Source organism: Ambystoma mexicanum, chromosome 11 (assembly GCF_040938575.1).
Source record: "Ambystoma mexicanum isolate Mex_15411 chromosome 11, UKY_AmexF1_1, whole genome shotgun sequence".
Lineage (NCBI taxonomy): Eukaryota > Metazoa > Chordata > Amphibia > Caudata > Ambystomatidae > Ambystoma > Ambystoma mexicanum.
The window spans coordinates 1,122,214,655-1,122,241,452 of NC_090934.1; the positions used below are offsets into that span (position 1 = coordinate 1,122,214,655).

The following is a 26,798-nucleotide window of genomic DNA, read 5'->3' on the forward strand; positions in this document are numbered from 1 at the left end:
AATGGTTCTTCTCCCATCAACTCTCTGGTCTCAAGTTAACCTCCCTGATTCAGTCTTGTTCCTCCTCCCACTATACGGGATGTCAGGCAGCGGGAACTGTAAATCCCCACTAAGCGCCGGCACCGTTGGCAACGGTGCCGTGATTCCTTGAAAACCATGTCTGCAGGGGCCGGTACTTCCAGCAGGTCAGCCCTGCTGGAAGATCCGGCCCCTGCAGGCAATCTCAAAGTCTGGCGGTCCGGAAAGGGTGCTGGTACATTGCTACAGGGATCCTGGTTTCGGGCCGACCGGACTTGAAATGAGGCACAATGTTTGAAATTCACTCAGCAAAGAATCAAAATTGATCAGCGTTCAAAAGTACGGACCTTGGTGGTCCACTCTGTGCAATTATCAATCTCAAGGACATGTCGCCCTATTTGAGTAGCTCTAGCATTTGCAAGTTTGTGGGATTTGTCAGGTTCCAGCACCTTGTCCAGGTTCATGTCCAGGTTAGAATAAGGCATCTCAGCTTTTCCAATTTGCACCCTTGGATTATTTGTACCCTTACTTCCTAATCTGGAGCCAGAGTTGTGCACTTGTACACAAATTCCCGCAGCCATGCGTTAAATGCAAAAATGGCTGGCTGCATCGTGTGCTGCACTATAAACTGTACTACAGTCATAAACTGCATTTCATTTTAGGCTGAAATTAGCATTCAGGGCCATCACCACAGCTTTGTATTCATCATATGTTCCCACCTCGAGCAACATAATGTAGGAGAATTTTCAGGGTCTTTCACCTTTATAGCCTTCATATAGTTAGGAAACCTGGCCATCACAGCTTCCACCTGGGTGTATTTGACGCCAGTGACATGGGTGGCAGGAATGGTGGTATGACAGTCGCTGATGTAGCTTGCAGACATTAGAGAGTGCTGCCCCAGCATCTACAGCACTGTAGTTGTGTGTGCAAGCTCATCCACCTCATTGTCAATGCTGTTTCCTTTTATGCCTTTCATACACTCTTTGACACAGAGACAATTACTGGCGTACATGTTGTATCTGGGTTGCTTCAGAGTCCAGCCCATGCACTGTGACCTTCACAACCTTCATTCACCAACGTTCATGGTGACCTCATTCCCAGCATGACTGCTAAAATGTGGTCACCCCTGCATATGTAACAAAGGTAAGGCAAACCATGTAAACCTACCCAAATGTACAGTTCCTGATCTGCATTGTTCTGATTTTACAGTTTGAAGCCATGTCTCTAAGTGGTACCCGTCTCCACGACTTGAAAATTAGAGTGAGGCAAAGGTAAGAACACCTCCTTTATTTCAGAATGAAAGGAAATATTTGTTGCATTCCATGACCAATAGTAAGCAATAAAACAAGGTAGTTGGTGACCACACTTACCTTCTGCACTTAGGAGAAAATCTGTTGAATCAGTCCCATATTTGTTTTGAATCGTGCATTGATAGACACCACAGTCATTCTTGGAGGCTTGTACAATAGCGAGTGCAACTTGCCCTTCATCACCAGAACTATAGAAAAACAAGGAAAGACACTATAGTTTCTTCTGGAAAATCAAACCTTTCTCCAACCAGCCAAGTTACGACAAGAACCAGTCCCTGCATCAGAATTCATTAAATGTTCATTTTTAATGTCTTCTTCCAATTAGCAGCTTGTAAGGAAAACTGTTCAGTAGACAATCTGAGAGAAATTATCAATTAGCTGCCGACACATTGCTGAACACCAACCATCAAAATGCGAGGGGGGCGAAAGTGATATTGCACACCAAAAAAGTCCCCTCTTGTAACGTGTCCCTTAATTGGACAACTGTATATATTTGGATGCAACTGTGTGATATTTGTTTATTAACTGAAACCTCCTGAAATGTGCTCTCTCAGTGCAGCTAATGTTCTGATATGGTATGGTATCATTTCATGTAAAGCGCACAACTATCAAATCTGCATCTAGTTTCACGTTTTCCAGTTCCATAGATAACCTCTGGATGGCAGCAACTTGTTCATTGAAAATACCCTCGCCTAAGATGAAAGATGATCAGGTGTGTGTCAAGGGTCTCCAAATGTATTTTTGGCTACAATAATGGGGTATACGTACGGTGAATGGACACATAGATCCGGATATTCCGGGTAATCGCCCATTCCATAACCATCAGGGCTCCTCCACGATTGATTACTTTTGTATATCCCTTGAATTCTGGGATAGTATTGTGGGTTTTGAGGTCCTAATGGAGGTTAGTAGTGACCATCAACCTACATGCCTAAAATTGAAGGGGGTAATAGGTGGGTCGGGCCACCAAGAGTTCTCAGTATGCTTGGTAACAATGCACCCAGTTACGTCCAGGAGAATCAAATGGGAAAGAATACAGGGAACAAATATACATATACACATTATGTCGGAGAACCTATCTCGCATTTTTGATATTCTGGATAACACTGTATCTGTTGGTCATGTAGTAGAACAGTTCACGAAGTTACAGGTGGATTTGGCCAAGGGATTCACAATTAACTACAAGAAGAAGGTTAGGCCCTGTAACAGAGGGTGGTTTGATGAAGCTTGCATTGATGCCAAAAGAACTCTTTTAAGGGTCTTGAAAGCACTGATTAGCGTAAGTAAGGAGATCGCCGAGGCCAGGGCACATTATCATGGAGAGTTAAAGAGAAGGAAGAGGGAAATTGGGGGGGAGTTATGGGAGGGTTTCCTGGATGCCTCGAGGAGGAATGCCCAGAAGGCTTTTTGGGAGTTTGTGAAGGGGGGTGCGTCGAACTCCAAAGGGGAGATGCCTAGTGGAATGTGTGTGGAAGATGCGGTATGGGCGGGGTACTTTGGGGACATGTTTGGTGGTGGGTTTCAAGCAGAAAGTCAAGGGAGTAGTGACCCTCCTTTACAGATTAGGTTAGAGGAGGTGTCTCGGGCCATTATGCAACAGGCCCACAATCGAGCACCGTGCCCTGACACCATCCAATCAGATCGCTTTCTTGATCATCCGGGTCTTTGGGCTCCTTTACTGACATGTTATGTAATGCCTGCATGGATACAGGCTTATATCCACTGTCGTGGAAGGCAGCTATCATTTTTCCCATCTTTAAGAAGGGGGGATCCATCTAGCCCCATGTCCTACAGACCAATTTCACTATTCGGTACCTTGTTTAAAATCTTTGGGAGGGGATTGCTGGGGCATATTGAGTCCTGGCTGAGGGAGAGATCGGTTTTGGCGGACAATCAGTTTGGATTTCGCCCAGGTGTGGGCATCATGGAACAGAGCCTTAATCTCTACTTGCTTGTTTCTAATTCAGTGTTCTGCAGGGGGGGGCGGGGTGTATCTTGCCTTCATGGATCTGAGCACGGGCTTTGACAAAGTAGATAGATCAAGATGGTGGAACGTGCTCTGTTCCATGGGCTACCCGGAGAATATCTTGGTGTTATTTCAGGCACTGCATAGTGAGAATGAGGTGTGTGTGTGCAGTGGTGTGGGGGGACACTGCACTGCATGTTTCTCAGTTAGTTGTGGTGCCCCCCAAGGGTGTGTCCTAGCTCCAATCCTTTTTACCCTTTATATAAATGGCCTTTGAAAGGCTTTGGTGGACAAAGGGGAAGATTTTCCATACCTGGGGGGCAGGGCCTTTCCGGATCTGGCTTATGCAGATGACACTGTGCTAATTGCCAGAACCCCAAGGGTCCTCCAGGTGCTGATCTGTGTTTGCAGTCTTTATGGAAGACCTAGGGCTTAAAATGAACATGGAAGAAATCTGTGGTAATGGGATGTACGGGGCGAAGGAGGCCGACGAAGATGCTCCCAATGATTTGTAGGAGAGATATTATTCCCAGAGTGAAGGAATTTGATTATCTGGGGGTCAGATTCTCAGAGTCAATCACGGGTATGGCGCATATTAAGCGACGATCTGCCAAGTTCAGCCAACAAGTGGGAGGGATTTCTCGATTTTAGTCCCGCTGTAAGGGACAACCCTTGGATGTTGTCCTAAAAATCTATTCCGCCCAGACGAAAGCAGTCACCTTGTATGGAGCACCACTCTGGGGCTTCCAGACAGCCACTGAGATCCAGGTGAAAGAGAACTCATTTTTGAGAAGGCTATTGGGACTTCCAGGAGTAGCTCCTTGTATCTCTATTCATAGAGAACTGGGAGTGGAATTGTGGGAGGACCAGTGGGCCTTGGCTCCTACAATAAATTGCCAAGGATGTGAAGTACTTCACCTTAAACACACACCGACGATAACAGTTCTGTCAATGTGCTAGTGATTTATAGACGGCCCTCACTAACGAAGGACTTCAACGATGAAATCAACCAGCAGCTTAACAACCTTAAAGGCACGAACACAGCAACACTTGTATTGGGCGACTTAAATAGGTGGAGAGGAACCCCAGAGGATAAATAGGCACTTGAACTGGAAAAGGCATTAACAATATTGATTTCTCGGTACTTAACTCAGAACCTGCCATTGCTAATGGGAACCAACTAGATTGGGTAATTACCCACAACCTTGAGGCCCGATGGACAGATCACTTCAAAATATCCTTCTCACTATTCACAAAAAACGCTCAATTGAAAAATAGCAATGAACACAAAGAAATTCAGAACAGGAACTATAAGAAAATAACCACAACACAGTTATGCCTTAAAACTATCCTGTAGGAGAGCTCAGTGGACGACACATGTGAGGACAGTGTTGTTAAATACAACTCACACTAGTAAACCGGGTGGCACACATCAGGAACAAGCTGGTCAGAGCTAATAAAAACCATCAAAAGTGGTTTAATACTGAGTTAGCAGAGCTGAAAAGAGAAAAGAGAAGGAAAGAGGACATAGGGCAGAAAACACCCTCTCAGACCAACGAGGATAAGTGGAAGGGTATAGAGAAGCAATATAAAAACTGCATCGTAGAAGCAAAACATTATTTTTTTAATGACCAGATCTCACTGGCATCTAATTCGACCAGAAAGCTGTTTGAAATATTGAAATCGATAGAGAAACCTAAGTCATTAACCCCGCCAAATGTGCCTTCACAGGAAGATTCTGAAAAGTTCAAGAGGCCTTTGCAAATAAAATAAAGAAAGCAGAGGCGTTGCTAGGGAGGGTTTAGGGGGCTATATCCCCAGTTCTTTTGGTTGTAGCCCCGGATAAAAGGCCAGGGGCTACAACCAAAATGCTACCTTGCCCCAAGTTCTGACAGTCCTGACATTAGTGTATTGATATTTTATTTCTATCGTGCTTATACAAGTGTTTCAGAGCGTGAAAAATAATGTTCTCCCCGTTGGGGAATTGAACCCCGGTCTCCTGCGTGACAGGTGGGGATACTGACCACTATACTAACGAGGAGCGGTAGCCCCGGATCTTTTTCAGACTTAGCAACACCCCTGAAAGAAAGCCAGAGAAACTATATAAGCTGCGCAGGCCATATCACAGAGTCAGCAAAGCACACCCACCCAGATAAAGCCACTAAGTAACCAAGACAATTTTGAATTTAAGGCCATCACCACAGAGGAGATGCTAAAGTTGTTAGCATCCATGAAACCAACCTCATGCGCAGAAAATGTTCTCCTCCCGAACATAATTCTGGAAAACAAAGAGTTTGCACCCTTGTGTACTGGGATGGTGAACTCCTCTTTCAGAGATGGAATGATACCAGAGGAACTGAAAACAGTCACTCTTACATCCCTAGTGAAAAAACCAGGCCAGTACCCAAAGGACCCAGGGAATCTGCACCCTATAACTAACTGTAACTACTTACTTAAAATCTTGGACATGGTGGCTACCACACAGTTCCAAACCTTCATTGAAGCAAAGGACATTGTGCACAAACAACAATCAGGGTTCAGAACGGCGCACAGTACACAGACAGCTCTGCTGGATTTACAAACCTACATGCTGATCATTACGGACAAGGGCAAAACGGGTCTACTTGTGCAGCCTACGACCTGTTAGATCATAAACATCTCCAGTGGGTTTTGGAAAAGGTGGCTAACTGCTCACCTGAAGCTGCCAGATGGGTAGTTTCTTTCATTTCGGGTAGGAACTCTAATATCCATTGGGGGAAAACATTCTCTAGCGAAACACTCATAAATTGTGGCATTCCGCAAGGCACTAGTCTATCCCCGTTTTTGTTCAACCTCTACCTGAGGTGTCTCTGCATAGTGCTCGATAACATCGGAGCTTATTTCACGAACTATGCAATGACACCCAGTTGGTGGTAGAATTAAGCGGTTGTTACATCAATGACAGTGCCAAGGTAGTAGCCACAATTTATTTGTTTATTTATTTATTTATTTTATTATGATTTTAGTCAACATTTTGACTTTTTACACAAAACATTATTCAAATAATGATATCCCTTACAGTAAAAAACCAAACAAAATGACTAAGAATACATACTAACAATATCAAACCAAAAAGGAGATAAATAGAAAAAATAATTACATTTATAGTGTACAATTTTCTATCATTCGCTAACTGAGACCAATTATAACATTAAAAATCAAAGAAAGACAGAATAACTCCATTTAAAAGGAAACTGCAACAGCTTTAAAATATAGTCAATATACGAAAATTCATCTAAGTCACAGTACCAATTAATTCTAGTTTTAATTCTAGTTCTTTCAATAAACATATCACTTTGGAGGTAAGAAAGGTTTCATGACCCTGACTCAATCTTTGCCAGAAACATTTTGTGTTTAAAATTCTCAGATCCTGCACAAATCTTTGCAACCTTTTTAATCTGAAACCCTAAATCCCTGGACACTCTGATAGCAGATGGACAACAGTTTGCTTTATCCCACTTTCACATTTATCACGGACATGTGTTGGGAAAGTTACAGGATCTCTAATATGTTGTATTTCTAAGGAAGATACCAAATTTAACCTAAATCTTAAAAAATCCATTCTGGCTCCTGGGTTTAAAGACTTCTTTAGATAAGCCGGAATGACAGATCTAGGTTTATCAGCTTCAGACCATGATGCAGACATTTTTGCCGCTCTCATCTTTTCTATTGTTCTGATCCAATCCGTATGTTTGGTAGATTATGGATTAAAGTTTCTTCCAGTTTCCCTGCCATTTCTAATAGATTGTTACATTTCATACTTAGAGTATTTAGGAAAGGATTGTTATTCAACTTCATTTGTTGGGCCACCTCTTCATATAAAGACGCTTTAGGCGGCAACAAGATTAGGCTATAGAAACTTAGCCACTTCCATTCCAATACTGACACCATTGAGCCAAGACCCAATTCGTAACGAACACATGTGATTGGAATAGAATTTGGTAAAGCTAAAACATCTTTCCATATCTTTCCTTCTACCTTATCCCAATAAATACTGAAAGCCTGCAAATTACACTCCAGGCCATAGGTGATAGATGGAATCACCTTCCCCACGTAGTATCTTATTAGTGGCAGCACCGAGAATCTGCAATATTTAGAATAGATCCACTTCATTTGGGCTACCATCTTTCTTTGCTTAATCTCCATGGTCGAGAGGAGATGGATCTTAGTCTGATAAGCTGCAATCTGAGTCCCCAGATAGGTCACTTCTTTGGTTATTGGGATAAACAAATTATTTAAACTCCAAATATAGGGTTTAGTTATTTTGTGTGGATGTTTAAACATTTAAATATTCAATTTATCAGGATTAATTATCAAATAATTCAGGTGGGCATATTCAGCTAAAGATTTTATAATTGCTGTAAGCCGACTTAAGTGTGGTCAACGGCCAGAATATTATCGACATAGGCTAGCTAATTTATTTTTCCTTCTCTGATTTTTGGGGCCACCAGACCCTTTCCCATCAACCACTGGGACAAACCCTCCATTTACAGGAAGGGGGCTAACAAACAACCTTGTCTAACCCCCCTTTCTATTTTAATTGGACTAGAGAGTTGTCCCATTTTTGCCAGTCTTACTGTCACCACCGAGCCATGATGCAGATGAATCAAAATATTTAACAACCGATCTGGCAGGCCCCAATTTTTTAATTTGTACAATAATTTATTCCTGTTTATGGTGTCAAAGGCCTGGGAGAGATCCGCCCGCGCACCAAAGAGCAGGGGCTGTGCCTTTACCAAAGATAAAGAAGAAATGCATCTAAGAATCAATAGGTATAGTGAGGTACAAATCCCTCTTCTAAATCCTGTCTGTTCCTTGGGGAGTATACCTTTTGATGCAACCCAACTCTCTAATTTCCCCAGAATCAGGCCACAGAAAGTTTGTCCATCACCATCAAGTAATGATATAGGGCGATAGCTGGCCGCCAGCAAACAATCTCTCGTTTTGTAAATCGGGATAATTATTGCATTTTTCCAGGAATCGGGGATCTTTTGTGAATCGAGAATATTATCAAACAAGATCTTGAAGACTGTTGCCCAGGTTGTTGGATTTTTCTTCAAGATGGAATTTGATAAACCATTGGGGCCGGGGGCCCTTGAGTTGGAGGATTTCTTTATTAAACGCTCAATATCCTCTATATTAAAGTCTACAGCCCATTCTGAATCTCGGTGGAGGTAAAGAGTTTGGGAATTGGCCCGGGCCATATACCTTCAAAAAATGGTCTATTCACGCTTTTTCGTCAATAAGTGAAATCTGTGGATAGTCAATTAAGAGATGGGCTGAATTTACGATCGTCCAGAAATTCTTCGAATTTCGCAACAATATTGCTTTCAACATTTCAGAATGGTACGAAAATGTCGCCCTCACAATTACGACGGCTGAAAATGCAGACTTTTTTTTACCCCCCCTTACACCACATATATATGTGGGGGGGTATAGAATATAATATTAATATGGGGAGAGGGCTGTGGGGGGTCTCCCACCGCATATATATGTGGTGTATAGGGGTTAAAAAAGTCAGCGTTTTCAGCCATCACAATAATCACATAGATCCAACATTTCTTCTCCATCTCTATGAGTTCTTGCCCAGTTTGTATAGGCATTGCTTATCTGTTTTAATAGAGCAGTGCATTTCTCAGTATCTTTTGCTGTTTTTTATATCCTATATTTTTCAGCTCTCAATTGCTTCTTTTTTTCATAAATTTGATTATCAAAAAAGTGTTTATGTTTCTTAGAAGGGTTATCATTTCCTGTTATAGGGGCATTCAAGCCTCATATGAAGTGGATGTAATTACTGGGTTTACACTGCCATATCGATTGTTGGTTCGATAGGTTCCTAATTGCCTTTCCCAAAATTGTCAGTGAGGGTTTGCCCCCTCTTTTAAACTTTAACACTCAATTATCCGCTAAATTGACCTCTAGAGGTTCAACATACTGACAAGTTTGTGGAGAATCTTCAATTTTTAGAGCAAAATCCAACATAGCATGATCACTATCTTCCGTTTGTACAAGATTTAAAGGTGAGCATTTGTTAAAGATATTTTTTTAAACAAAAATATAGTCGATTGTCGAAAAAGCCTCTCCTCCACGAAGGAGCACAAGGAATGTGATCCTTCACATTACCATTCAGCATTGTCAAGTCCCAATCAACCATAAATTTGACCCAAATATAGTCATCTTGTGTTTTATTTTTTAGGGGTAAAGAAGGCAGTTTATTTGTTTTTAGTCAAAAATGTAGTCCTTACAAATAATTTGAGATTCTTTCAGACAATACAAAATTGTTAAAATCAAACAACATAAGATATTGTGATATGAACACAATCGATGTAACATGTTGAACATAAAATGTCAAATTCATAAATTAAAATCTGTACAAGAGTACACTAGATTTGAGCACCATCAATTCTCAACATTCATTAGTTCTCTAAAGTTGAGACGCATTTTCCAATTCTGTCTTGATAATATTTACAAAGTTTGTTGTTTTTATTACAGAAGTGTCCGTTGATCCCCACATACATTTAGTCCAGATCCACTCTCTAGCTAGAATCGTATTAGCTTGCACAAAGGACTTTATAAGAATGCATCGTATATTTTCAAAATAACAGCAATATAAAAACAGATGTTTTAAGGTCTCCAGAGCTTGATTACAAAAACGACATACCTCGTTAGTGTGAGCCAATGTATCTTTAGACCAGTATTTTGTTCTAGATCGAGTGTGAATTAAATCTAGCCTGAAGCGCATAAATGTGCGACGGACCTTAGAGCAGGGACAAAGTATCAAGTAAGACATACGTGGTTTCTGCTTGCGAATAAATTTGCGATATTCCGCAAAAGAAGGGTAGATTTCCATTTTCGAACAGGTATCGCCCCAATCCTGTAGCAATAGCTGTTTCTTGATTTTCTCTTGAAAAAGTTCCAAGTCTTCCATTGGGAGATTGATCTTATCCAGTAAAGTTAGCATGCGTTCTTTAAATTGCACCATAGAGGGAGGGTTGTTATCAGCTAGCATTCTGTTTAGCCCTATGTAGTGCGAGTTTCTAATAGGAAATAATATTTTAGCAAAATTATTTAGATTGCTCCAATTGTATCTGAAGGAGAGGGAGTTAATCCCCAACTCGTGTCTTATCACAACATTAGGCATTGATAAAGGTAAGCCTAATACATCTTTCCAAATATGCTCTTGAAGTTTGTCCAGTATTGGCCCTAAGTCATGTAAGGTAAGTTCAGCTCCATATAATAAAATGGCTTCAACTTTTTTTGAATAAAATTCCAAAAGTGGCACTAGAGAAAATTTGCAGATTTTCTTTAGTAGGATTTTCATTTGGCTTTTTGATGGAGACATTTTCGCATTCAATTGTTCCTTCATGAATTTATAGGAGGTATTCTTTGAGAGAATCAATCCTAAGTACGGTAAAGTGGGGCTGATTGTAATTGGAGAAACACCAATTTTCCATACAAATTTACGTACTTTTTTCTTATTTGAGAAAATAATAATGTTAGATTTTTGAGGATTGACTACCAAATTATTAGAGCTACAATATTGCATAAAACAATCAAGTTTAGCTTGAAGACCTGACTGAGTCTGATCGAAAAATAAGATGTCGTCAGCGTACGCTAACCAAGACAAGGTAAAGGCGCCAATGCGAATTGCAAACGACTTCTTAGCATTCCATAGATCTTCTATATCTAGTAGGTAGAGATTGAATAGTATTGCTGCTAAGTTACAGCCTTGTTTAACACCTGTAAAAGATGGAATAGCTTGGGTTAGAGACCCTTCCCTGTTGATTCTAACTTTGAAATTAGTTCTAAAGTGCAACATTTGAATAAGAATAATAAGATATTGGGGGAATTTTGCTTTCCTCAATTTTTCCCATAATTTGCTTCTAATAACCCCGTCAAACGCAGATTTCAGATCTAAGGAGGCAACAAAGACGGGGCCATGAGACGGGCATGTGGCATGAGATATAATATGAGCCATCAAGCATGCATTAAGGGGGGTTCTCATCCCTTTGCGAAAACCCACTTGCGAAGAACATAAAGAATTGTGATTGCGTGCGAAAATTTCAAGTTCCTGTAGAATTAGAGAAGCAAATATTTTCGCAACAACATCAATGATCGCTATAGGACGATAATTATTTGGGTCTTCAATTGAGCCTTTTTATGTAAGGGGATGATAATTGAAGTAAGCCAAGACTCCGGTATCCTTTTGTATTTGAATATCTCTTGGAAAATCGTAAGAAAAATAGGGGCCCAGAATAAAGGATCATCCTTTATTAAGCAAGGAGGGAGTCCATCAGGACCTGCGCATTTAGAGCTTTTTAATTTCTGGATAGCCTCAAGTATGTCATTCTTTCCCCAAAGACAGACATTAGGAAGTAGATGGCAATCAGGTGGAGTATCAAGCACACCGAAATTTTCTGGGAGAGCATATTTGGCGAGAAACAAAGAAGTCCATGTTGCACTATCAATGCCAGAGACAAACTCACGCGATGGTCCTTTGTCTAGAGATCTTATCGTATTCCATATGTCTTTAGTCTTGCGATTGCAAAGAAGAGTTACTATTTTTTGATTTTGAAGCAGTTTGTTAGCATCATGAATCTCCTTTACTGCTTTTTTATATGAAAATAGAACCTTTTTTTTTAGCGCAAAATACTCGGCATTGAAGCACAACGTAGACTTCTTTAACATCCGTATGCGAGCATTTTTCTTACTTTTTAAAACTGCTATCTTAGCACAAAAGTCATCTGTGTTATATTCACAAGAGAGTTGCTCAGACTTACGAAAAACACCCTTTGCCAAATGTGTGGCAATCATTTCACAATTCCATTTTAGGATTGCAGAATTAAATATACCATTTTGTGCTTTGTCTTACCAAAGGTCTCTATTGACAATGAATGTGAAATCTCTGCATGTAGCAGGAGACCAGTTGATTGAGGCACCTGGTCTGTGACTTTGAATTAGTGCTAGCTGAGCTAATGGAGGACACAAGGTAAAATAGTTGCGAATTGAGGTAGTGATCATCACATGTTCGCCCATATCAGTCCTAAGGGTATTTGTTTTAGTCATAGAACGATAAAGTCCATTTGAGGCAAACATGTGATCGATCCATGAACTTGCATTACCCCTTTTCCAAGTGACATTACAATGAGTATCTGTGTGGTCAATTAAGTGTATATTCCAGGTTTTGAGAAATTTACACCAAATCTTTCCTTTTAGACTAGAGGCATGGTGATGGTGTGAGTAGGAACTCTTAGAGATGCCATGGTATCCCATATGGGAATTAAAATCTCCTCCGATAAGGATTTCTGCATGTGGAGCTTTGCAGAGTGCACGATTAAGAGCATCACCTAAGATCTCAACAGCTTTTTCAATTAGGAGTTGAGCGGGATTCCAATAAAGGGAGACCAACAATAGATTTTCATTCGTTTTAACCAAGAAGGAAATGTCCAACATGATGAACATATCCGATTCATATATATTATTGATGGTAAAATTTAAACGGGTGTCAATCAAGATCGCAATGCCACCAGTAGGTCTCCCTTTCATCCCTTTTTTAGCATGGTGGGAATAGGTTTTATAGCCGTCAAATTGGATGTCTTTCGTCGACATAGACTCCTGAATAAATAGAATGTTAGGTAAGATTTTATGTTCTGACGCTCTTCTCCATTTCAGTAAATTAAGTAGCCCACAGAAGTTCCACGACACAATGGTAAGGTCATGACTTTATGAAGAAGCTGTAGATGTACTTATATTGACAGCAGACTTTATGAGAGGCTCCAGCCATTTAAGCCCATTTAGGGCATTAGTCAAGGCAGAAAGTTGTTCCGACATGTTTTTGTTCGATGCATTATCTACAGATGGAGAATCTGTAGAGTCACTGTTTAGTTTTGGAGGAGGTGGTTGGTATTCCAGAAAGTCCATAGCAATTTTTATTTGTGGAAAACCAACCATAACCAGACCTTACCAATTATGGGAGAAGACACTTTAGACAGCATCCTGTTGTTATTCGTATTAGGCAATCTAATCCATTCTATATCATTTGTGACCAAATTTCTGAGTGGAGGAATTTTATATAGGGCGTTCATGAGGAACGATCTGTTAATGCGAGCTGTCCCATTGATTTTGACGTCACTGATCCATCCAATGGTATTTTTCATTTCCAAGGGGATATTCTGGAGTTGGTGGGTGGTTTGATTCTCTTCTACCTCATTAGGGCACTCTTGTTGGAAAGCCTCGTCAGCGCTTTCTTTCCATTCTTCGGGCAAGTCACCCCCTGCATGGAAATTTGTTATTCTAGGTTCAGTCCTTGTTTGACCATCTTGATCTTGTTGTATGATTGCTTCTGGAAGGGTGTTTTTAGCGAGGGTAGATACTGTAGAATCAGATGTGGATTGACTAGGACCCTTCGTCTGCAGAACCTTTTCAATCAATTGACCTTGCTTAAAGTGAATATCTATGCAAGAGCTTTCATCTTTGGGGATTGATTCTAGTAGTATGGCAATTTTTTCTAAGACTTCTTTGCTATGCATTGTTTTTGAATGTTTTTCTTCTTCAATCACAGTGGTCGGAGTCTCTCCAAAACTATTCTCTTTACTTTTGAATGTAGTGTTTCTAGTGAACCCATCCGATTTTTTTGATGAAATATCGGTAAAAAATGAAGTTAAATGGGGTTGAACCATCAGCTCAGGCTGCACCTTAGATTCGATTTCCTTATGAGTTTTTCCTTTCATGTCAGCCACTTTCATATTAGAACGTTTCACGAGCTGCTTCTGTATTTTTTTTTTGAGAAACCAGTTGATTCAGAGCAATCTCATGAGTAGGAGATGGTTTCAGTTGCAAGGCATTTTTGCTCTCCTCATTTAACTCATTTAAGTTTAATTTTTGTTCTGGTGAGCTCACCAAAATTGCACCTAAATTAGTGCTTATGGATTCTTTATTTCCACAAGAGAATTCTTTAGACAAATCATGCATTTTTTTCTCAGCTTTGAGGGAGATTCCTTTATTTTTGTGACGTCTTTTTAACACTTTTAAATGATTTTTCTTGGATCTTCGTGACATGTAATGGAACTTTGCTTGAGATTCCGCGCTTTCTTGATGTTCTTCTTTGGCCGTGGCGTTATCCATTAAATCAATCAAAATCGTAGGACTTTCCGGTGCAGATTCTACCAAGTTTTTACTGTCATTGGGTGTTTGATCCTCTTTTAGCATGTCTAGTATATTATTTTTGGAGTTCATCTGGACCAAGATGTTCTCGACTTGTATCAGTCTTTCATGTTGCAGTTTAGCAACTTCCAGATAATCAATTTTATCAGATTCCGACAATGACTCCTTGTCCTCTTCTTTTTCTACTTTTTCAACCTTGCACTGCAATATTTGTGCAAAAGTCACTGGTACACCGTTTAGTAGCATTGGTTCATCAGAGGTTTGTGTACCCATTTGTTTTTTTTCAACCTGCGGGATGTTGATTTCTGCAGCATCCTTCACTTTGCAGTTCATGTGGTATCCCTGCCATGCTTCTCTCGCCATGATGTAACCTTCAATTTTGGTGATGTGGGAAGTGTTGTTTAGCATTTCCCTTTGTAACTCTTGCAATAGAAGATGCGAGTATTCATGACCACGATCCAACAAGTTTAAAATTTTCATGAAGATAGGTAGATCATTGGTTTTTTGTTCAAAGCAGTCCTCCTCAATAGTTTCTTGAGTCTGTAGCATGACGGGCACATTGGAAAGGTTAAACACAGGAACCGAAGTAGTCTTCTGCTCAAATAGTGGGCTTTGTATGAGTGGATTAGACACGGATCTCTTTGAAGGCGAACTGGTGGACGGAATTTGTATATCAATCTTCTCTGTGATGTTTCCTGAGTCTGTACACTGATAATTGGACTCTTTAATGTTGGATTTGTGAAAGTGTACGTGCTCCATCCGCATGCCTTGAGTAGACACTGGAGTGGAGGGGCCGAGTGATAAACGCACTCTTTTGTCTAAGTCTGACATAATTACAGGTGCAAGCATAGAAATATCAGAAATTGGTAAATATCTATTGTCATGGATGTCAGCAATTATATTTTGTATGTTACAGGTGTGTTCCTCTGTATCAAAGGGACCATTGGTTATGTTATCGTTTGCTTTTTTTAACGAACATACTTCATCAGACCCAACGGGTACAATTTGTTTTTCAGACATAGAGTCTACTTCATCAAATGGTTTCAACACATCGTCTTGGTTTGACATAGAAAGAAACGATTGTTTACCATTAAGTGAGGTTACAGGGCTAAATATTTTCTTTTTATTTACATTTTTGGAGAGTCGGCGGAGGGAAGGGTTTGATAGGAACATTCCCTCCTCTTTTTCCCATTTCTTAAAGCCAAATCCATAATGCAACGGTAATTGGCACAACGAACTCTAGAAGTTCTTATAAATCACACAGAACAAGAATAATTAACCATGTGGCTTAAGCAAGAAGAAAAATCAATTTCCTACCACAAGTTCACTACTGGATAAAGGAGAGAGCCAGTCCCCGCAAGCCGCACCGAGCACAGCGAACAGCAAACAGTACTCGTGGTACTCGCTAGGTGCGCAGCGCGGGTGCGCAGGAGCAGCTGTTTATGAATGATACAGGACGAGGCGCGGCCAGGCAAGGGGCAGGCACTCTAAAATATGTAAACACAAACAAAGGAAGTAAATAGTCAGAACAAACAAAACAACACAAATAGTCAAAGCGCCGCTCAGGCGCGGCCTAGAGAAGGCACTAAGTATACGTTATACGTTCTTAGAACGTTCTTATAACTAAACGCCCCTTTGGGTGTAGTGCAGAGAGGGCACCAATTAAATAAGTGCAGCGTCACGGGCAAGCTCAATGTGGGAAACACAAGTCTTTAGAGTCACCTTTAAACTTCCTGTGAAAGGTCAGGCAGGCAAAGTGTTGCCGCAAAAGACGTCCTCCCGGCGAAATTCAGGCAGCTTTGACACGATGTGCAGAGGGAAACAAACAGCCGGTCCTCACAGCAAACAGTACTCGTGGTACTCGCTAGGTGCGCAGCGCGGGTGCGCAGGAGCAGCTGTTTATGAATGATACAGGAAGAGGCGCGGCCAGGCAAGGGGCAGGCACTCTTTAAACTTCCTGTGAAAGGTCAGGCAGGCAAAGTGTTGCCGCAAAAGACGTCCTCCCGGCGAAATTCAGGCAGCTTTGACACGATGTGCAGAGGGAAAACAAACAGCCGGTCCTCACAGCAAACAGTACTCGTGGTACTCGCTAGGTGCGCAGTTTTGTAGTGATGCATTGTGTATTAAAATCTCCAAATCTCCAAGTATTATCGGTTCATCAGACGGTTGAGAGAAGACAACCGCCAACAAATCAGTCAATGACTGCAAAAAGTCACACAATGCAGTAGTTAATGGATTCCAATATACTGGTATCACCACCCAGTGTGTAATTTTCCTATTTTCTCTAACCTGCATTCTTACCACCAAAAGGCCCTCAATTGCGTTTGATAACAGTGTACATTCGTAGAAGGCACCTTTTCTGCATGCCAATAACAAGCCTCCAGTTTGGCGGCCACTCCCTCTGTATTAAGCAAGTTGTTGAAATACAGAGAAGCCATCAATGCCCAGAACATCGATCAGCCAAGTCTCCTGTAATGAGATCATGTGAACATTTTGGAAAATAAACTGTCTTTGAAAGTCTTTAGAAAAAGAGTTATACCCTCTTGTATTCCACGAGAGGCATCGTAGGTCCAGTTTAGCTAGAGCTTCTGTTCAGGTAAGCCCATTTTCTTAAATACTTGAGCTAGGATTTCTGGAACAATCTCCCATACGTTCGAAGACCCCTCCAAATTAGAAGGACCTTTTATGTTTTATTGGATTTTATCTCCTGACCCCCTATTTGGAACACTTGTGACAGTATGGGCGGGATTCTTGATATCGTATAACCTCTTTTATACCACTCTTCTTTAGATCCCAACATTGTTTCAGCAGCGAGTCTAGAGTTCATCCAGAGTTCTGTTGTATTTGTGTTCGGATAAGCCGGAAAACAGACTCGATCTATATCGCTTGATGTTAAAAATTTCAGTAGGTTCATTGATTTTATTTCTCCAAGAATAACTGGACGATTGATAGGACCACATTGCTTGTTTTTATCTGTTTTGGATAGAAACATCTTCAAACTGGACGCATTGCTGAGATTGTACTGTTCTACTGGAGAGCAAACAGGAGGTTTCGATGTTTCAAGAGGACAGGAACAGGAATTAGGCTTTGGATTTTTTGATACATCTTTCTCAATCTGTAACTGTCCATTCAAACCTTCCTGTATCAACCCACTGTTTTTTTCTGATCCATCTTTTTTTTAATCAAAATCCGCTTCATGTAACTTTTCTGACCCAATTCCAACACTAAGGCCCTTTGATTGTGACAAGGCTTGCGTTTTAGCTTTCAGAAAAATAGGTGCAATTTTCATCATGGCCAAATTAGATTTAGATTTTTGCTTTGAAAGTAGAAAAATCGGAGCAATTCTCTTAGGAGGAACCAGAATATCAGTTTGACTACTCACTGTTACTTTGGTTATAAGTGGAACAACCTCCTCCAAGTTCTTATTTGTTCCCACATCGGATGGATTGATTTTCTGACTTTTACTAGAGCCCGGTCTAGGGCCTTTTAAATTAGATTTTTCTATTTGTTCACGGTTGTTTTTTTCAACTTTCTAATAAAGTGCTTATTCTTCTCCGGACGATGGTCTAAGGCCTTTTTCCTTCCAATAGTCTTACTTTTTTGAGCTTTTCTTTTTGCTCTCCCTCCTTCCTTTTTCTCCTTTTTCTTGTTTTTCCATTAGGTTTCTTACTTTGTTTATGCCAAGTTTTCATTTAAGATAGAGGGGTCTTTCGATGTTTCAAAGCCTGCAGATTGAATGGCTTTGTCTTCAGCCAGTTGAGCAAGACGCATAAATTCCTCCATCACAGACGTAGATAACAGCGTATCTTCCCAGACATTATCAACTTGCGTTTTTTCAGAAGACAATTGGGGATTGGCCAACTCAGAGCTTTTAAGACTCTGGTCCAGTTTTTCATTTATCTTAAATTGATCGATCTTGAGATCTACACCTTGAGTAATCAACATATCCGGTATCTCTAATTGGGCCTTCTGGATTGATTGTAGAAGATCTGCTCATTTATGGCTGTTTTTAGAGCCACCATATTTGCGTCAGATGATTCCATGTCCTTTGTTAGCTCCAACAAAATTCCTCAGTGTTGTTCCACTTCCCTTTTATTATTTTCAAAAACCTTCACCAGAGGGCTCAATATGAAGTTCAGAGCCACTATTGTGGGGGGGGGGGGGGGGGATCATTTCCATTTTTTGTTATTTGCTTTGAGTCACTTTCCAGACAAGACACTTTACCCACAGGATGTTGCTGAGGCATGATCATTTCTTCATCTGAAGGGGGCCACACTTCCGGAATGGGATTGAGCTCATAGGAAAGATCAGTATGAGGAGCAGAGGAGCACCAAAGGCACCTTCGGGAACCCTAATTGAGGAGTGCAACATTTGTGGGCTCCGGTCATTTATTGTAGGTACTAAGCACTGACTATCTAAAATCTCTTCCGTAGGAGGAGAAATAAGATCCTCTGTTAGATCGGTTGAAACAGTAGGAAAGTGATCTTCAATAGTATTTTTTATGGTACTAGCAGTGACAGTATAATTAAAGTTAGTCATCAGTAAGTCTTTTGCTACCAAGTTCCTCGGAGTAGATTGAAATAAGTCATTCATAATCTTACCTCTTGGAGCACTCAAACCTGAACTTCTAGGAACTTGGGCATCAAAAGGAAAAGTGTTCTTAGGTAGGAGAAACCTACCCCCCCCCCCATTTTAAAGGGGCGGAAAGAGAGCCTTCCACACATATCCGAAATACCCATAGAGGCAGGGTTGTGGGGAAGATCTATTTAGGCCACTTTATCCCCCATTGGCCCACTTCTCAGGTTGTACATTTTTGACATTGCCCCAAAGCCTCAAGGCGGACGAGAGGCAAATAGTAATAAAACAAATTGACCCACAACCAACCGATCGAGTCAAAGGTATGAAACCTGCAGTCCTCAATCAGCTTTTTCGTGTGGATAGGATTCAGTAAGCCCCCAAAGGTTATAAAGTAAACTTACTTTGTGAGATCCAGGCCTCCTAGCCTCCCCCGCCGAACACCGCCAAACACACTTTCGCCACACTTCCGCTCCATTTTCGCTTAGAGCTGATGTTTTATAGAGTGGGCGGGTGTTGCGGTCTTTAGGGGAAGCGCTTACAGATTTGCATGCAGGATCCCAATGTCCTTGTAAAGAAAGTCGTATCAAATCGTGGCAATGCTGAGGGTTCCAAAAGCGCCTGCAGGTAACACCAGAAGTTGCAAATTACACAGCCAAACACACTTTCGCCACACTTCCGCTCTGCTTTTGCTTAGAGCAGATGTTTTACAGAGTGGGCGGGTGTTGCGGTCGTTAGGGGAAGCGCTTACAGATTTACATGCAGGATCCCAATGTCCTTGTAAAGAAAGTCGTATCAAATCGTGGAAACACTGAGGGTTTCAAAAGAACCTGCAGGTAACACCAGAATTTGTAAATCACACCACCAAGCACACTTTCGCCACACTTGCACACCGCTTTCGCTTAGAGCGGATGTTTTATAGAGTGGGCGGGTGTTGTGGTCGGAAGCGCTTACAGATTTACATGCAGGATCCCGATGTACTTGTGAAGAAAGTCGTATCAAATCGTGGAAAGGATGAGGGTTCCAAAAACACCTAAAGGTAACACCAGAAGTTGCAAATCACACTGTCAAACACACTTTCGCCACACTTCCGCCAAATATAACATAATTGAAGCCTGGATGGGGAGGAGTTGGATGTGTCTGAATGGGAGGAAGATGATCTTCGGTTCACTTCAAGCTCGAGGTAAGCTTAGCCCAGATTTTAAGTCTTTCACCATCAAAGACTCCTCCATTACTGTGAGTGAGAAAGTCAAAACACTTGGCTTATTCCTAGAAGCCTTGATGGGTGCTGAAGCACAGGTCATGTATTTACACAAAAATTGCCTGTACAACCTCCGCCTCCTTAAATCCATTCAACCCTACTTAAGTGAGGAGAACTGTGCCACCATTGCTAGAGCAACAATTCTATCTCGGCTAGATTATGGAAATGCACTGATGTTAGGTGTAAGCAAGCGTTGTCTAACCAAATGGCAGATTATTATAAACAATGCTGTGATAATAATAAAGAGGAAAACAAGGAGAGAGCATATCACCAATGATAGACCTGCTCTCCACTGGCTTGCTGTTGAGGATGGGATACACTTTAAAAGCACAGCATTAGTACAGGTTTGTGTTTGGGAATGCCCCAGTTTATCTCAAAGAAAGGATCACACTATATGTCCCAACAAGATCCTTAAGATCAGAGGCTCTGGGTCAGATCAAGTGCCCGATCTTTAAACGGTCAAATGGCCTGGACAGGGCGTTTCCTGTGAAAGCAGCCCAAATATGGAACAGACTTCCAATCGGTGCGCCCTGATGCCTCTGGGCTTTGGCGCAATATAAACCTATAAATAAATAAAATAAAATAAATAATGTTTTGGATCAGGCTTTGGGCATACGAGTATGCATCTGTATGCCATTTTATAATTTTTATCATTAAGTTCCTAATGGTCAAGGACAATTGGAGGAAAATCCTGTGGCTCTCCTATATTGATGGAGCACTGTCCAGTGGAACTATTTGGGTACTTTCACCACCAGTGAACCTGTTGACTAAAAGCCTAATGAGATCCTACAAAGGGAGCCTACGAGAAATGTTTAAGAGGAAAGAAGATCTCATGAAGTTTGTATCTATGTCAGATAGAACTCCTGCAGTGTTCAGGTGGGCGGTTGTGGAAAGCTTGGGTTCTTAGCTTTAAAATGAAAGTGAAATTTCGCTTCTAGGACGTGCGGTTCAAAAGATACAAACGTTTTAGTGGAGGCAGATTTTCAGAAATGAAGTAAAGATTCAGAATGACAAATGACACTTTCACAGCTTTGAAGCCACCGAATGGACACACGATTTCTATGCAGTTCTAAATAGGTGGAAATGGTTTGAATTAGGTTATTTTAACTAAGAGATTGGTTCTGCACAGTTCTGGCTGGATACTCACACTATACATTTGAAATAGGTCGTCAAGATCTGGTCAACAGGTTTAAACTGGACTGTTACGCTCACCTGGCTCCCACAGGTGCGTCGGTCGGACCCGGACGGCTGCGGCCTCCACCCACATGATGCCTAGTGCAGCGATGACTGACTGGATCTGCCATCCTAATCTTGTCTGCTTGACTCGTAGAAATATTCTCCTACAAGTGGAGGGATGGATTTAGCCACTTGTGGATTCAAGTGATAGCACCCCCACTGTCCTCCACACCAATCACCTCTGAAGTGCACTCTCAGCAATCTCACCTTATATTCTTGAAGGATGAGCTCTCCATCCTGCGAAGTACGCAGGGGCGCGTTGATGACCAGTTACTTCACTGGTCTGAAGATATTGGAAGAGTTGTAGACGAATCCTGACTCCAAAAGGTCCTGGCCAAGAGTCGTAAGTATATAGTTCCTAAGAGTTCAAATTGTCGGGAATTCACTCCTGTCCAATTCCTCTTTTTATCTTGCAGCTTTGGCCCAATAAGAAGATTGACAGCTGAAACTGCTCCGGTAAAAGTCTGTGTTACCCAACACTGTCCGGTAAATAATGCCAAGGGTTTAACTTGCTGCTTTCTCCTTTTCTTACGGGTGCGGCATAAGAAGATGTGGCGTGCTGATGAATAATACCTCCGGCGGTAAAATCAGGTAAGCATATGGCGGCTAAAGAGATTGTCTCTGTCTGTTCTCTCTGCTCACCTTGTTGTTTCTTGTCCCCCTTAGGTGCCGGGATTCGGCTGTAAAGATGAAGACAGCGCCGGATCGAAGAGTATGGCGCGGCGCTGCTGCTGGTGATGCGACGCTTTTAAAATAAAGTATTTCCTCTAGTTTGAAGATGCGATGAATCCGGGATCAGGTAAGAAATCAGGTAATACTCTTGTTCTAACCTTTGCTTCTTTCCTTCTTTCTAGGTGCTCCAGGTTCGAGGCGGGTGTGGCAGAAGGCTGGATGCTGCTGCTGGCATGGTGAACGTTACGCTGCTGGATGCAGAATAACACAAAGCATGTGCTGCTCTTCAGGCGTGATTTAAATAGCCTCCAAAGTAGTCCCAGGTAGGTATTCCTCCCCGACCACACCCAAGTGTTAGGAAAGATTTCTTAATACTGGGTAATTTTCCTTCCATGTGGCAACCCCTAAACTTTTTGCTGTTGTTTGCACCATGATCTAGACTTTGCCAGAGAAGTGCAGCATTCTGCCACACTCCTCTGGGCTTTCGCTCCATTCTTACGGGGAAACTGACATGCCCTTAAAACAGTCAGTACCGGGAAACGCTGTTTTCCATAGTTTCTTTATCATGTTGTAGCTTTCGCGCAACATGGCACAAGAGAGCACTGTAAGCTAAGTTACTGCTCTCTTGGGTCTCTAGTCTTCTACAGGGCCTAGATACTCTCTTTGGATTGTAAATGAACGGTACAAGTGAATCACGGACGGGATTGGTGGCAGCGATCGTTTCTTGTGTTTTTGAGCTCCTTTTGGCGTTTTAAGCACGTTTCTCGCGCTTAGCCCAAAATGGTGGCCTGGCTTCCAAAATGGCCAGACCATGAGGCTCTTTGTCCTGTCCGCTGACTGTCTTGCCCCCTTCACCTCCCCCCAGGTCGTGCCGACCCGGGGCCTTCCTTATTTCGGCATGTACTTTCCCGCGAAACACAGATGCTTTCGCAGGCTTCTACAGGCCTTGTGTGTGCCTCCAGGATGGGGTCTGGGATGTCTGGTCCCAATACACATCCTGGGCACCAGAGAGTGTAGGGTGGTGTGAATGCCTGGGACCCCCGTGGTCCGTGATAGGTCCACATATGGTGTGAGTGTTTTATGAGCGGATCTCCCATTGGGTCCCCTCCGTTTTGGCGCAAAGGGAACTGTGGATAAGAGGGGGCTGGAAACACCACTACCATGTCGATCTCCTGAGTTCTCACAAACGAAGGAATACAGGTGCCAAGTATCCTGCAACCACGAGGCTGAACCGAGGAATCGCTGGTGACCCGCTGAAGGACTGCTCCTCTGCACTGCTGTCGCTTTGTGAAACCCTTTCTACCTCGGATGGAACGAGAAGGCCTGTACTGGTACTTCGACCCTTGGAATAGTGGGAACAACTATTCTCGGCATCTTCACCATCTCCTGCACGTAAGCCTTCGGAAGTGTCTCTGGGCCATCCAGCAGACTGACCAGCCTAACCAGGAGTCTTGCTCTGTAACCGCCGTCAGGTTGTGTTGTATTACGAGTCCTTGTCACTCTCACACGATTCGTACACTTGGAATTCCCAGGTCTGAAGTGAGTAGTGTACATTGGGCCGAAATGCACAGGGCCGCTCCGTTGCCCTGCTGTGGTAACAAACTGTGCGGGTTCACTGCGTTTGGCACATCCTCAACTCTAACTTCTGCTGCTGCGGAATTTACACGACGCCGAGACGTCCCCTGCTCGTATCTGAAACTGTCAGCACTGAAACTAACGTGGAGAAGCCTGGGTCTGCCTGCATCAGGGACCGGTGAGTAGCATCGCTATGAACTGGTCGCCGTCCTGCAATAGCCCATCGCATTTCCCCGCTGTGTCTAACAGCACGCCTTTCCGTATTCGCGCTCTGATTCTGCCCCCAGTGGAGGCTGCGCTTGAGTCACGAAGCTCTGTTCATCTTCATTTGTTCATCGAACTAAACTGCCTGATTCCCTCGAAGAGACTCCCCTTTTGCCCGTTGGCACTAGCGTGTGGAGGTACTTTTGAGCACCAGGCTCCACTCTTCGTAGGGCTTGGACTTCCTTTTAGTTAGGTGCCTCTGAAGGCGGACTGGGTCTAATTATTATTCGCACTGCCTGTTTTCCTCCCCATCTAGGTAGTCTACACATCTCGTGCGTCTAACTCGTTAGACGCATTTGTATTTGTATATATATTGTATTGGTTTGGTATGTGTTGGTTTACTTGAGTTTTATTGTGATTTCTCGCTACGGTCAATGTTACAAAGGCCTTGATTAAATGTGTATATATTTTTAATATAACACCTGATTGGAGTAATTTGTAAGTGTCCTTGCTTTGTGTGCTCATTGCGGGCTTTCAGTCACCCTCACCCCTCTTGAGACCTAGTCTTGACCGCTGCGATCGCTACCCTGATTGGTCTGGCTTGTCCAGAGGTTACCCTGTTCCAAGAAACTAGGCTGGCCTTCTGAACCTCTGCCCCTCCAGGACAGAGTTCAGAAATCTGTCTTAACACCGAGTAACAAAATAGTCCCTAAGGTAAAGTAGTCCCTTCCAGGCCTCACACGGGCTTGGATCTTCTTGCAGTATGGTCTGCATCAGGTAGGTGTGCACCTATGAGCCTGGCGCCTAAGTGCTGAGGCGAATCGATTTCTGAGGTTTGATGGTGGTGTCCATATATGGTATAAAAGGGGCTTTGTCCAGTTCCTGAATGCACAGAGTTATTATATGCATATTCGGAAATCCATAAAATATCTTTCCAATTACTTTCGGTCTGGTGAAGCATGCAACGTAGGTACTGTTAAAGGGTCTAGTTGGTCCTCTCCGTCTGACCATCGGTCTGGGGATGGTGACTGGTTGATAACCTTACATCGATTTGTGCCAATTGGCAGCATTTCTTCCAAAAAAGTTAAATGAATTGACTACCTCGGTCAGAGACCAATACGGAAGGAAACCCGTGTATTCGAACAATGTTTTCGAGGAGCTCCTTGGCCAGAATTGAAGCAGAAGGTAATCCCTTCAAAGGAATAAAGTGGGCCATCTTGGAAAAAAGATCCACGATAACTAGAATGGTGTTAAATCCATTACATGGAGGTAGATCAGTAATAAAGTCTAAAGACAAGGTGTGCCATGGTGTAGGTGGAATATCCAAAGGTTGTAAAAGGCCAGCTGGTTTTTCTTTTGACTTTGTTTTGGGCACAAATGCCGCAAGACATCACAAATGACTTTATATCTTTGCGCCAGGTGGGCCACCAGAATTGTCTCTTAATTTTAGCTTGGGGTTTTGCTATACTTGGGTGACCTTCCATCAGGGTATCATGATAATTGGAGATGAGAAGTTCCTGTAATTCCTTGTGTGGTAGAAATAGTCATCCTTGATAGTGGGGTAGATCATTGATGACTGAGTAATCCGGTCCTTTCCTTACCCAGTCCTGCAGGGCTGCTGGATCGAAGAGTTGTTGGATTTTTAAATGAATTTCTTCTAGTGTCTGTAAAGTAGTTATGCCAAGAATTCTTTGTTCAGAAATTATAGGCACCGGCTCCGGGTTTGAATATATGCTTCTTCCATTCCTATTCGGGATAGGGCATCTGCCTTGCCATTTTTACAGCCTAGTCGATAAGTGATCACAAAATCGAATTCGGCAAAGAACAATGCCCATCGAAGTTGGCGCGATGATTGGGCTTTGGCTGTTTTTAGATACTGCAAGTTCCGGTGATTACAGTAATGGTATGCCTGGCACCAAGAAGATAGTGTTGCCAAGCCTTAAAGGCGGATTTGATGGCTAATAACTCTTTATCGGTAACCGCATAGTTTAACTCGGGTGCCGAGAACTTTCTGGACCAAAATGCCACTGGGTGAAGTTGACCAGTTTCAGGATCCTTCTGGGACAGGACAGCTCACATGGCTAAACTGGATGCATCAGTTTCCACTATGTATGGAAGCTCTGGGCGTGGATGTCTTAAGACAGGCGCAGACGTGAATTTCGCTTTCAGCTCTTGGAAGGCCTTTTCAGCCTCTTTGGTCCACAAGAAGTGTTTGTTCTTTTGCAAAAGTGCTGTGATGGGATGTATAACATGTGAGAAGTCCGGAAGGAATCTGTGGTAGAAATTGGCAAATCCGAGCATGCTTTGTACCCCTTTAACTGAACTAGGTGATGGCCACTTGAGAATTGCGTCCACCTTTTGTGAGTCCATTAGGACTCCTTTTGGAGTCAGGATAAATCCAAGGAATTCAACTTCCGTAACATGAAAAACACATTTTTCCAATTTTGCATATAACTTGTGCTGGCGTAGTTTCTCAAGGACTGCACGTACGTGCTTAACATGGTCTGATTCTGAGGAGGAGTACACTAGAATATCGTCTATGTATACGACAACACAGAAGTCACTGAGTTCACGAAGGACATCGTTCATAAAATACTGGAAGGCTGCTGGTGCATTGCACAACCAGAAGGGCATCCCCTGATACTCGAATAATCCGTACCTGGTGCGAAAGGCCGTCTTCCATTTGTCGCCTTTCTTTACACGTACCAGATGATATGCCCCTTGGAGATCTAACTTAGTGTAGATACAAGCATCCTTCACTTGGTCTAGTAGTTCAGGG

The 26,798-nt window shown here is 42.3% G+C and overlaps 1 protein-coding gene across 2 annotated transcripts in view; it reads right to left on the bottom strand.

The window, feature by feature from the left end:
• ALPK3 (alpha kinase 3) overlaps nt 1-26,798 on the bottom strand; it is a 1,238,914-nt gene that overhangs the window by 420,405 nt on the left and 791,711 nt on the right. For both annotated transcript variants that reach the window (XM_069624457.1, XM_069624456.1), the window contains one exon: nt 1,389-1,516. In XM_069624457.1, coding sequence (XP_069480558.1) covers nt 1,389-1,516 — 128 coding nt within the window. The remainder of the gene's footprint in view (nt 1-1,388; nt 1,517-26,798) is intronic.